Below are 14,087 nucleotides of genomic sequence, written 5' to 3'. Positions count from 1 at the left end.
AATAACATTAGATACCAAACAAAAAACTATAATATGGACAAGTACTGCTTCTACTACTACTACTACGACTACTACTACTACTACTACTACTACAATGCAAAATAACAATGAGGCACGGGTCCTCGCTGTCGTGTGTTGGCTTCCTGTGCCTCTTCGCAGGGACTGGAGGGCAAGCAGCCGAGCCTTCCCACGCCAGCTCAGGACGGGGAGGCAAAGGGTGTGCATACATAGAAAAGGACGGGGTGCATGTGTTATACTACAAGTGCGTGATGCGTATGTAACCATATTCCGAAATGCCTCTATGCCGTATCCCGACAACTTTCAAAAGGCTCTAGTTGAAGTCACGCTGGTTTTCAAAGGTGAAAACTTTATGAAACGACTGTTTTGTGATTAGGATTTTATTTAGATACTTTATTTTCTTGTCCGTATTCTGAAACGCTTTGCTCTTTTGTCAGCACCATTTTCAAAAACCCAGAGAGACTACTAACCACGTTCCCAAGAGTGTTCCTCCTGTTAATAATATAAAAACCCTGTAAATCTGTCGCCATCCATAAAATCTTGTATCATTTTAACTAGACTACAGCCTTTTGAAAGTAGTCGAGGTGCCTGCAGAAGTGTTTCAGAGTATGGTCCTGTGTAGCACCACCTTCATAGCATCCTCGCGGCATAGCTGCCACCACTACTCCCAATTACTTCCTCTATAGTCAAACCAAATTGTTATCATGTCCGGCACAATTTGTCTGGCTATGGAAGGATGGAGTATGCCCGTATATAAGTGTGTAAGTCTGCGGATATATATAGCCGTCTTCCATCACTTCTCATTCCGGGAGTTTTATTTATTTATTTTTTATTTTTTTATTTTTTTTTATTTATTTATTTTTTTTTTTTTTTTTTTTTGTCATTTATGGAAGAACCTCCTTACTCTGATAGTCTGCTGCCTACTGTTATCGCCTTCAACTGTGGGGTTAACGAGTCTTGCACTATAACATCATTTATTTCTATCATCTTGTCCTTTATCCTTTTATTCGAGGAGCTTTCCTTTCTTTAGTAGTCTACAAAAAAAAGTCTCCCCTACTCTGTTCATCTGCTGCCTGATACTAACTCCTTCAACTGTGAGCAACGAGTCCTCCACTTCAACCGCCTTTATTTCCTCTTATTCGTAGAACTTTCCTTTCTCTAGTAGTCTACAGAAGAGCCTCTTTATGTTCTCCCACTGGTTTATAAGGACTCCATAAACTTATATCAACTCCTTCAAGTGTAGAATGTCATTGAGACACTAGAACTAAGCGGTGTCTTGCACTTAAAATTTTTACCGCCTCTCATTCCTAGAATGTCCCTTTCTCTGATAAAGAGCCTTCCTTACTATTTTCCTGTGGCACCTTACATAACAGCTCTTTATACACACACACACACACACACACACACACACACACACACACACACAACTTAAGCAGAGAAGAAATATATCAAGTTTCTCACCGACTCCCACACGTTTCTCTCCTCAAGGTGCTAAGTAAGAGGGAAGGTAGAAATGACTTGGCTTGGCTTGACGCGCCGCAACCGGACCATGTGGCGCAGCGGGAAAGAAGAGCGTAGGAAAGAAGGAAGGAAGGAGAAGATATTCTATTTCTGTATCGATTTCCAGCTCATCGCCAACCTGGTATTGAATCCTTTGGCGTCTCATCTCAGCTACTTTTAAGACTTTCTAGTGGAAATTATAGCTTTCAAAGGTGTTTTCTTTTGTTTTTACTATTCTAGTGATAGTGTAACAAGGATGCAAAAACCGATTAATCATCACTTTAGAAACAGTCCTTAAGAGATCCCAAAGCATTTCAAAAACCATGTACAGGTTCAAGAGAGTTTTGCAATTCTAGTGACAATATAACAAGGATTTTGCATCAAAAATGAGCAAAAAACATCAACAGAAACCCGACTAATCTTCACTGTGGCCTAGCAAAACGGCCCTTACGAGATCCCAAAGTGTTTCGAAACACTATACAGGTTCAAATGAAGGAGTTTTCAAGGGTACTTTTTTTCACGATTTCAGTGATAGTGTAACAAGGATTTTATAAGTAAAAAACGAGAAAAATATCCTTGATATTTTGATGACAAAACGTTTCAAAACACTATAAGTACAAGAACTAGGAGCTTCTATGAGACTAGACATGCGGTGTAACTTAAAGAGCGGTTCCATGATTCCCTCTCAGTACTTTGGTCCCTGAAAACAGTCCTTATGAAAGCCAAAAGCATTCCAAAATACCATTCGTGAAAACGGAGCTTCCATAAGACTAGAAACATAGAGAGTAACTTAATGAGCGGCCCGTGACTCCATCTCTTTCTCTCTCTTTCTGCTGTCCCGACCACCGCCTCGCCTGAGAAGTGGACATAATCGTTACTCTAGCTAAATATTTGACGAATGGGAGCAACGCACGAGTGAGAAATGGCCGAAACCGCACGTTATGCCTGCTGAGTGCTTCTAATGCTGTTGTTTACATTACGATGAAGTAGATGGTTGACTGAGCGGAAAATTCAAATAAACGTGTCTGTTTCATCTTTCCGACGATGCAGAAATTGAAAAGATGACTGGAGTAGTTTGTATTTTTTCTTTTTTTCAGGTAAGAGGAAATAGAGTTAAAACAAGGGAAGTTAGACACAATAAACAAAAAATAAATAAATAAATAAATAAGAACTAAAAATTTAAAAGGTAAACGGAATAGTTTGTGATTTTTGGCAGATAAGAGAAAATGGAGTAAGAAGGTGGAAAGAAATACAGATATAGTAATAAGATAAGAGCTAAAAAATTAAAAGGTATACAGAGCGATTTGCATTTTTTCCTTTTTTGCAGTTAAGAGGAAATAGAGTAAAAGTAAAGAAAGAAATAGCTAGACAATAAAGAAATAAGAGCTTAAAGTTTCATATCAGGGAATGTTGTTTAAAAGGCAAGAATTCCTCAGAGCAACGACGCATGATTGATACTTATTATCTTTATTGTTTCTTCTTCGTTTTCTTCTTCTTCTTCTTCTCACTTAATAACAAACCAGATGATTATTATAACATGATTATATAAACATGTCTCCTTTCATACACTCTGATTTCTCTTACGACACATGATTAATATTTATTTAACGGCGTTTACTAGATGCGATGGTCGCGTGACGCCACCGGGAAGAAAGGTACCGTATCATAATATCCGTCCAGCTCACGTGTGCCATAAACTTTTTTTTTTCTGGTCGAAGTACTGTAATTATTTGAAGGGATAATCGCATGCGATAGCAATGGAAAAAAACATAATAGTGTCTCCAGTGATGTATGAGTCCATTCAGCGTTGGCAACAGCTATACTCGAATAGGCGTAGAAAATCAACACAAAAGATGATGGGCCATAAGAATACCAGGTCCATATTTTGAAACGCTTTGTGTTTTCATGAGAAAAACTTGCAGAGGCCACATAGATAACCAGTCGAGCTCTCACTTGTGTGTGTGTGTGTGTGTGTGTGTGTGTGTGTGTGTGTGTTTTCATTAAATACATAAAGTTCTTATTGAAGTACTACCAGAACCATGAAAGCACCTCCTAAATCATAGTAACATCCATTAGAACTTGATAGAAGTAATCGGGATAAGACGCTGAAAGTTTGAGTACAAGGTCAATTTAGACAAAGCACGGGACAACTGGAGGACTGGACTAAGGGAAACTGGCTCAAGATAAGAGCTACTGATGAGTGGAATGCCCTATCAGAATATGTAGTCTCAGCACTCATTATCTCCAGTGTCAAAATAAAACACGATAGGCACAACAGTATAAAATAAGACTACTACACTAAATCCTGAGGTGGGAACATCATAAGAACAAAAGGAAATAAAGGAAGAAGCAAGAAGCCATGAGGTCTACATGTGGCAGTCCCTGCATGAAAATTTTCACTTATCATCCTCATCCGTGAATTTATCTAATCATCTTTTGAAGCTCCTTAATGATGCAGCACTAACATCCTGATCTAAGAAGTATAACCACTCCACCCCCCTATATTATTCTCTAGGTGAGTAATAATTTCTTATTTTGGCTAACCTTTTGTTTTCTTTTTTTTTTTTTTCTTTAGGGACTGGCATCTCAGTTGACTTTTTTATTTTCTTCCTGTTTGTTGTTCATGGTCAGTGTCTCTTTCACATGAAAAAGTGAGCAATAATAGCAGGGCAAAAATACATTGCAGAGATGCAGCCCCATACAAATTCCCGGCCGGCACAGCAGTGAGGCGTCAGGCCAAGATCTAACGTTAATTCAGGTCTTGGTTGAATCTTGCGTCAGGCGGGCGTCCGTGACAGGTGGCGCCGACCTCATTCTCTGCTGGATCAAATTTCTCGTGTTACCTAACTTCTCATCGAGGTAGTAAGGCCAAGAGTGTGTCCGGGGTGCGCCAAGGACGAGACCTCCCTCTTCCTCCGCCTCCTTGCACCTCCTCTTACCTGTTTTGCCACACTTCCCCTCCTCCCAGTCTGCCTCGATGTTGATAATGCGTCACCGCGCGTCGTTGCGTGAATGGTTAACGTATTTGTGGATGAGACGAATTCTTTTGATTGTTAAACCTTTATTTGAAACTGGTATGCTATATTTTTTTTTTCTTTTGGTGGATATTCTCTCTCTCTCTCTCTCTCTCTCTCTCTCTCTCTCTCTCTCTCTCTCTCTCTCTCTCTCTCTCTCTCTCTCTCTCTCTCTCTCTCTCTCTCTCTCTCTCTCTCTCTATATATATATATATATATATGTGTGTGTGTGTGTGTGTGTGTGTGTGTGTGTGTGTGTGTGTGAATGCAGGGCGTCAGCCCGGTGCGGCACACATACTCCAGGAAGGTGTAGGGGTTGCAGCTGATTCCCAGGGATATTGTTTCTGCACAGCGAGTAAGTCGGGTTTTGTTTCACTTGCTCGTCAAGTCCAACCCTGAACCCGTTCCACAAACGAGTAAACCTCTTATGTCATCATCATCATCATCATCATTCCTTAAACATCATGATCTTTATAAATCCAATAGCAACAACACAGCATTGCCTAAAAATAAGTGGCTGTCTGTACCCAATATATCAGGAACGTCAGTCGAACATCATGCAGTGCTCTCTTCCACTGTGTTTATCATCCTCCTTCGCTGAAATTCCTTTGATCTGTAACTTATCAAAATTTGCAGGCAGACCGATAGGAAGTCAGAGGACTCAGGACTGAGGAAAAACTCTGAACACAAGGAAAGTGAAGTAAGAAGTTACTCGACTATTGACTACGACTGTATCATCGTTTACAGTATTTTCCTAGTTTAGATAAATAGAATAATGTTTTTGATAGTCCTCGGTACTTAGTGCTACATTATTGTGATATATGACGCGAATAGAGTAAAATAAAATAAATAACATAGCACATTCGTTAATATGATTTAAATTTATTCATGAACTTCGGTATGTTGTAAGTTACAACGCTGAATATTAAACGTCATCATTCACGCTGCAAAGGGCATCAACAATACTGCATGTAGTCTTCTAGAGCACAAGCAACCATAGACAACGCTCTCCATCACAAATGAAGGCCATCACCACTTCCCCCATTCTTAAATTTAGGGTTTTCATGAAAATTATTACCAAAGGTCACGGACATGCTTAGCCAAGTCCTTATGTACCCGACTAATCCATATCAAACTATGAATAAAATTGTGAAAATAACTACGGAAATCCTGGTGACTTCTAACAGAGGCTGTGCAAAGGAGTCGAAAGAAGAGAGGGAGAGGGGGGAAAAACACTAAAACATTTAAGTATACAGTCTTTGAAGTCACACTAGAGTATACTATATGGATAAAGATTCATAGATCTTTAAAAATAATTTCCATGCAGAGCTGGATACAATACTGCCAAATCATTGTTGTCAGTGTGGAACAGAGGATGGAGTACAACACCTCATCCTGTGTAGTGTATCTATCCAGTGTAATCCGTAGTAAAATATCAATATCATTTCACAGAAATAAACCCATGACCTTCAAAAATCAGAGGGTGCTGGCACCGTATTTGGCACCATTTGGCACTTTGAAATCAGCTGGCAAGTTGAATGGCGGGAAATAAATGCGGAATCTTTATAGCATTCATCCTTTTTTCTGAACAAAACAAATATCTGAGGAAGACCTAACTGCATATAGAATCCAAGCAAGAGAAAAATGTAATGTGAAGCATTAATGTAATGGTGAGGAGTAGGTAAGTATATGGAGGGTTGGGGAATATGGCAACAAGCGGAGCGGTTTGTTTACATCAACACGTGCGAGGCGGCGGCGGTGGGAAGGCAGCAGGCAGAAGTAGCAGCAGTTGAGTGTTGCACTGCCTGGCCCGGGAACATCACCGTAGACACATCCTTCCTCTCTTCCTCACGGCAAGTGTTTAAAGTTTTCTTTGTACTGGTAGCAAGAAAAGTGAGAGGGCAGTTGGTGTTGATCCGTAATTCTGTGCCGATTCAGTTTGTTTTCTCAGCGTTGGAAGTTGCAGTAACCTTGGCCTCGTGTTTTAATCTTCTCCATGGCAAGCGTTTCATGTTTCCTTTGTACTGGTAGCAAGAAAATTGAACATTATGATATGTGATTCTGTGCCGATTCAGAGTGTTCTTTTAGCTGTAGAAGTTGCTGTGACCTTGACACTAGTTATGTTTTAACCACCACCCCTAGCAAGTGTTTGATATGCTCTTACTGTTTGTGCTGAAAATAGTGGGTGGTAATGATCTATGATTCTGGTAAGAGTGAGTGTGTTTTCTCAGCACTTTAAAGGTACAATAATCTTCGCATCATGTTGTGTCTTCCTTCCCAGCAAGAGTTTAATTTATTCTCTGTATTGGTGCTATGAACAACAGGTGGTTATGGTCTGTGATTCTAGTCAGATTGAGTGTTTTCTTGGCATTACGAGCTGCAATGCTTTGTTTTTATTGTTCATTCACTTTATTTACTTTACCAATTGCCTACTGAATAGCAAACAGTATGGTAGAGGAAAGATTGTACATGGACAAGTAGGAGTGCATTCAGTATCTGCAGGCATGCCACTCCTAAAATGAGAAGTCGTTATAGTGTAGTAGAAGCTGATAAGGGGCTCATGTGTGTGCCTAATGCAGAATTTATATACACATAACTGTTTTGGGAAGAATTAATGTAGAAGGAAACTTAAATTGAGCAACCCAAGTGGTGTGTGGAGTTAATAAAAGAAATGACAAATTAATACAAACAACATTGTCTGGCAGCAAGTTCCAGGTATCAGCACCTGAAGCTAAAGTTGTTGGTGTCTGTGACAACAACTTTCTCCTCTCTGTCTAGATCCTATCTGCAATTTGAGTCATAAACTTCCTAATAAGGTGTGCAGAGTTGATGACTAAACAGGAATGGAAATGAAGGTATTGATCATAAATTACTGCTCAACTTTATAATGAGTAGGTTGGAGAATACCAATGGAGTGATGGACAAATATACACTGACATGATGTTGATGTTGACTGTGTACTAATTCATTTCATATAAATATTGACCATTACCAGAACAAACTGTGATTGCATATGCCTTGCTTTGCTAAGATATCACCTACCACAATCTAGGTAACATATCTATTGGTGTTGGTATAAACAGTGTAGTGACAGGAAAGTCAGGGCCAACTACAGTCCATTCAAGCTTTGTTGATCATTCTGGTTTGCATTGTCCTGAGTGTCCTGACAGAGTTCACTCTGTCAAGACACTCAGGGTCCAACATGTCACTATTTAGGTTAATATAATCACCAAAACCTCAATGGATTTTGGTTAGCCTTAGCTATCTTGTCACTACAATATTACGAGGAAATGGTGCTGACACATTGCCCCAGTTAAGATGTTTATACTGGTAAGTCTGAGGTAGAACTTAGAATGACACTAACTTAGTCTTGTTGTGATCATGAAAAAAATACTGAACATCCTCGGTCTGCCCTTTACTTATAATCTGAACTGGAAACTTAACATCTCATCTCTAGCTAAAACAGCTTCTATGAAGTTAGGCATTCTGAGACGTCTCCACCAGTTTTTCTCACCACCCCCCAGCTGCTAACTCTTTACAAGGGCCTTATCTGTCCATGTATGGTGTATACTTCACATGTCTGGGGGGTTCCACTCATACTGCTCTTCTAGACAGGGTGGAATCAAAAGCTTTTCATCTCATCAACTTCTTTCCTCTAACTGACTGTCTTCAGCCTCTCTCTCATTGCCACAATGTTTCATCTCTAGCTGTCTTCTACCACTATTTTCATGCTAACTGCTCTTCTGATCTTGCTAACTGCGTGCCTCCCCTCCTCCTGCAGCCTCGCTGCACAAGACTTTCTTCTTTCTCTCACCCCTATTCTGTCCACCTCTCTAACACAAGAGTTAACCAGTATTCTCAATCATTCATCCCTTTCTCTGGTAAACTCTGGAACTCCCTGCCTGCTTCTGTATTTCCACCTTCCTATGACTTGAATTCCAAGAGGGAGGTTTCAAGACACTTATCCTTCAATATTTTACTACTGCTTTGGACCCTTTTATGGGACTGGCATTTCACTGGGCATTTTTTTTTATTGGATTTTTTGTTGCCCATGGTCAGTGTCCCTCCTACATAAAAAAAAAAAAAGACTGCACATGATTTAAGAAAACAGATGAATAGATAGAGAAATGCTAGAAAAATCTTCAGCTTTTATTGTATAAGCAGTAACTATGCTTTAGGGTGGAAGATAAAGATGGGACATACATTGTAGCTGTGCATGGCCTTGTCATTCATCTCCATCTCATTGAAGGGGGCAATCATATATTTTGGCTTATGCTGTGTCCCTGAAAATTGCAGTAAGTAGTATTCCCCATTAATGTATTATTGTGTTTTGCTTTGGTCAAGATTTGATGTGTATCTAAGCATGGTAAATTAACATTTTCATTATTTATTATATTTTTTACAGAATGCTGAATTATTGTTTCCTGCGGCAAGAGAGCAAACATTATCAATGAAGAGCCTTGCGAAGAAGCTGAGCAGCTGTGTCCTGCCAGGGGACCAGTTGCTGCCTCTACTGGAGGCACATATGACTAAGAAGGTGATTCTTGTATTAGTTTTATATCTGTTTATTCATTTATGAGACTATATATATCTACTTGTGTACACTTGTGGTCAGAAGTTGAGTAACCTGCCACACTCAATCTATTTCAATCTTAAGTTCTCTGACCTCTTTGGATTTTATTAGTGTCAGGTTTAATAGGGAGATGGTCAGTAGATGAGAGGATATAAGAGTAAGACATGTAGGATAAGAGTAAAGAGTGTGGCATGTTAAACAGTGACCATGACTATCCTTTTGTGTCTGTGTATCTTACTGTACTTTCCTCTCTCTCTCTCTCTCTCTCTCTCTCTCTCTCTCTCTCTCTCTCTCTCTCTCTCTCTCTCTCTCTCTCTCTCTCTCTCTCTCTCTCTCTCTCTCTCTCTCTCTCTCTCTTTCCTTTCCATTCTCTCATTCTTCTTTTTTTTCACTACTACGTATTCTTTCCCTTTCTCATCTCACATTCACCTTATGTATATGCTCAACTTACTGCCCTTTCCAGGGTCATGCTATGCTCTTTTCTTTTGTTAAGTTCTTTAGTTTGTGATGCAAATTCAAACTGCACATCTTCATAACCCTTATCTTTCTTTGTAAAGATTTTTGAATTGCAGAGATGAGTTATGAATTATATCAGTTGCCAATAACAACCTCCAGTTGGATGTTGGATGTTATTTTAGGTGTTAATGTAGAACTAATTATAGTCAGTGTATGCAACTCAAGTTTATAAGTCTTGTCCTGATAGTAATAATTTTAGAGAGGATGCAATATGAACATAGGTGATTTTTCAGCACAAGAAGTGTGACCTGCCATGGGTGGAGATGGTCAAGCGGCTGCTGACCAAAGCTGTGGATGAGGACAATGGGATGCTGTTTGAAAATGCTGCCACTTTTATAAATATGTGAGTAATATAACAATAGGGAATCTAATCAACATGATAATTTTGATATGCTTCATTCAGGGATTGCCATTTGTAGACCTGATGGATTCTTGCAGCTTCCCATATTTTCTTAAAATGAAATGTTGATAATAAATAAACTGCATACATTTAAAAGAGCATTGATGAGAGTTGTTTGTGTTAAAATGTAATGGTCATTACTAAGATAAATGTATTGCTCTAATATTCATGGATTCAAAAGTAGAACAGTTGTCATAACAGCAACAGAATAGTCTGAAAGAAAACTTCACATTGAAATAAATTGATACACACAGCACAAAAGAGTCCTGTATGTTCCAATAAACTTGACTTTGCTTTGGTAAATCCCAGTACAAATCAAAGTGGTCTGCAGGAATGTAAATTTATTTTATGTTAGGCAAATGTTTGAATATTTTAATTATTCATATAATGGATTTTGTGCTCAGCAAATTTATTTTCAGCAAGGGTTAGCAGAATTTGAAAGATGATGTTTAAGGAACTAAAATTTGTTATGCTGAATTTAATAATCAGAATACAATGAAAACCATGAGTTCCTCTCTGAAACAGATTGGTTATGTATTCAATTCCAGCATTGGAGAAAAATAGAAATGGATAAGAAAATGTTTCAGATTTCAAAAGGCATTTAGGAATTAATTAAGTTCGAAAACCAAGGTTTCACTATACAATGTTGATGGGAAGGAGGTGATGTGAGTGCTTTGGCTGATCCTGCCTGGACTGACTGGCCCTGCATGGCTACTGCACCACCTCACCCACACCCGGAATGTGCACACACGCACCAAGACACACACACACACACACACACACACACGCACAGACACACACACACACACACACACACACACACACACACACACACACACACACACACACACACACACACACACACACACACACGTGCACACACATGTGCGCACACACATGTGCGCACACACACACACACACACACACACACACACACACACACACACACACACACACACACACACACACACACACACACACACACACACACAAGCCCAAGAGCCAAACCACTTGAACCCCACATTCATAACAATACAATATTTAAGTAGGTAATAATTAATTTATTGTAATTACTTGTAAAACTCAAAAGATTAAGAAACTTCAAAAAACAACATAATGAACATTCTGCCAGTTAGTTATGAGTGTTGTTTTGATATATTCCTCAGTCAACTGAGTGAGACAGTGAGGAAAGGCCTTAAGAATCCCAGTCAGTTTGGCCAGAAGTACTCAGACATCCTCAACAGCCTGCTGACCCACCTACACTTAATCTTGGAGGACACAGTAAGTAATGTGGAGGCTGCTCCTACATCAGGTGTTCAGGTAAATTGGGAAAGCTTCAAGAGGATTTCATTACAGTCATCACTATTGAGTAACAGGCTGAAGCTTCATGAAGTTTAATTTAAAAAGCTAAATTAAGAAATTGGCTCCCAAATAGAGTGGTGGATGACAGGAATAGTCTCAGTAATCATGTTATTAGTGTCAAATCAGTGACAACCTGTAAAAGATTATTGAATATTTTTTAGATAAATAATCTACCATGCACTGTCTTTAACTGCTATTTCAAACATGCCATATCCTTTTTTTAGAGTCAAAAACATTAGTCAGAAATACAGGCCAAGTGTCTTGAAACCTCCCTCTCAAAAGAGTTCAAGTCATAGGAAGGTGGAAATACAGAAGCAGGCAAGGAGTTCCAGAGTTTACCAGAGAAAGGGATGAATGATTGAGAATACTGGTTAATTCTTGCATTAGAGAGGGGGACAGAATAGGGGTGAGAGAAAGAAGTCTTATGAAGCAAGGCTGTAGGAAGAGGGGAACCATGCAGTTAGCAGGATCAGAAGAGCAGTTAGCATGAAAATAGCAGTAGAAGATAGCACAAGACGCAACATTGTGGCACAGAGAAAGAAGCTGAAGATAGGCAGTTGGAGGAGAGGAGTTGATAAGACAAAAAGGTTTTGATTTCACCCTGTCTAAAAGAACAGTATGAGTGGAAACCCCCCCCATACATGTGAAGCATACTCCATACCTGGATGGATAAGGCCTCAGTACAAAGTTAGCAGCTGAGGGGAGGGAGGGGTTAGAAAAACTGGCAGAGATGACTCAGAATGCCTAACTTTATAGAAGCTGTTTTAGCTGGAGATGAGATGTGAAATTTCCAGTTTAGATTATAAGTAAAGGAAAGACCTAGGATGTTCAGTGTAGAAGAGGGGGGCAGTTGAGTGTCATTGCAGAAGAGAGGATAGTTGTCTGGAAGGTTGTGTCAAGTTGATAGGTGGAGGAATTGAGTTTTTGAGGCATTGAACAATACTAAGTTTGCTCTTTCCCAATTAGAAATTTTAGAGAGATCAGAAATCAGGCATTCTGTGCTTTCCCTTGGTGAACTGTTTACTTCTGGAAGGGTCGGACCTTGACAAAAAAAGACTTGGAAAAGTGCATGGTGGTATCATCAGCATAGGAATGTATAGGACAAGAAGGTTGGGTTAGAAGATCATTTATACTGCTACCTGTGTATTAGGAGGAAAATGCAGTTGAATTTAGGTGGTTCATGTAGTGCAGGATTTGCCACAGGACAAGGAAACATGTGGATTGGAGTGGTGGTTTATCTGCTCTCTATTCATAGGTACTTCTCTCATCAGAATTTGCAGGTGGTGGAGATACACACCCTGTCATCCCAGATCCTTGCCGCTGTCATTGATATGAGCATTGCTGCATATAAGTGAGTAGGATTTGTTTTATTCATCATTTTCTGCTTTGTTTCATTTCTCACTAATCCTTATGTTTCATAAGACTCAACCAATCATTTAGTGTTTTTAGCAACTTCTTATTTTAACATTAAGAAGAACAGATTACTACTACCTAAATATCAATGGTAAATAAGAGACCATAATATTCTTTCTTTTCTCAGCTTACATTGACAAAGCATTGCTTCATTGACAGGAAAGGCGAAGAAGCATCTCTGGTGGCCAAGATCTTTATGAAACTGACTATGATTCTTGGTGAGCTGCTTTTTTGTTATTGATTTCTCTTGTATGCTTGTAACGTACAGAAAGTGGTAGTCTTTTTCCTTCTCCATGGGATTAAATGGCTTATGAATTTATCCCTGTTTCTGCAGTTCTCAGCAATCTCTTCTTTGATGTTCATCCCTCTCATAACTTCCTTACTAACTCACACATCCATTTCAGGTAATCAATCTTAGTTTCTCCTCCACACAATCTCTGTTGTTGCTCCACTTGCACCTGCTGCCATTCCATTCCTCAAAATTTCAGCTTTTTTGTAGGAGGGACACTGGCCAAGGTCAACAAAAATCCAACAAAAAAAAGGCCCACTGAGATGCCGGTCCTCATATACGGTCCAAAGCAGTAGTTAAAAATTGAAGGGTAAGTGTCTTGAAACCTCCCTCTTGAAGGAGTTCAAGTCATAGGAAGGTGAAAATACAGAAGCAGGCAGGAAGTTCCAGAGTTTACCAGAGAAAGGATGAATGATTGAGAATACTGGTTAACTCTTGCATTAGAAAGGTGGACAGAATAGGGGTGAGAGAAAGAAGAAAGTCTTGTGCAGCGAGGCTGTGGGAGGAGGGGAGGCATGCAGTTAGCAAGATCAGAAGAGCAGTTAGCTTGAAAATAGCAGTAGAAGATAGCAAGAGATGCAACATTGTGACAATGAGAAAGAGGCTGAAGGCAATTAGAGGAGAGGAGTTGATGAGATGAAAAGCTTTTGATTCCACCCTGTCCAGAAGAGCAGTATGAGTGGAACCCCCCCAGACATGTGAAGCATACTCCATACATGGACAGATAAGGTCCCCGTACAGAGTTAGCAGCTGGAGGGATGAGAAAACTGGTGATGTCTCAGAAAACCTAACTTCATAGAAGCTGTTTTAGCTAGAGATGAGATGTGAAGTTTCCAGTTTAGATTATAGGAAAAGGACAGACCAAGGATGTTCAGTGTAGAAGAGGGGAACAGTTGAGTGTCATTGAAGAAGGGATAGTTATCTGGAAGGTAGTGTTGAGATGATAGATGGAGGAATTGAGTTTGAGGCATTGAACAATACCAAGTTTGCTCAGCCCCAATC

The 14,087-nt window shown here is 39.6% G+C and overlaps 1 protein-coding gene across 1 annotated transcript in view; it reads left to right on the top strand.

Annotated features, from left to right (window-relative positions):
- Positions 1-14,087, top strand: part of LOC135105120 (serine-rich adhesin for platelets-like) — a 147,746-nt gene that overhangs the window by 120,121 nt on the left and 13,538 nt on the right. The window contains exons 4-8 of the mRNA XM_064013133.1: positions 8,938-9,069; positions 9,855-9,964; positions 11,188-11,302; positions 12,655-12,734; positions 12,956-13,014. Of these exons, the coding sequence (XP_063869203.1) occupies positions 8,983-9,069; positions 9,855-9,964; positions 11,188-11,302; positions 12,655-12,734; positions 12,956-13,014 (451 nt within the window). The 5' untranslated portion in view covers positions 8,938-8,982. The remainder of the gene's footprint in view (positions 1-8,937; positions 9,070-9,854; positions 9,965-11,187; positions 11,303-12,654; positions 12,735-12,955; positions 13,015-14,087) is intronic.

This window comes from Scylla paramamosain, chromosome 1, assembly GCF_035594125.1.
Source record: "Scylla paramamosain isolate STU-SP2022 chromosome 1, ASM3559412v1, whole genome shotgun sequence".
NCBI lineage: Eukaryota > Metazoa > Arthropoda > Malacostraca > Decapoda > Portunidae > Scylla > Scylla paramamosain.
This window is presented reverse-complemented; position numbering and strand designations above follow the sequence as displayed.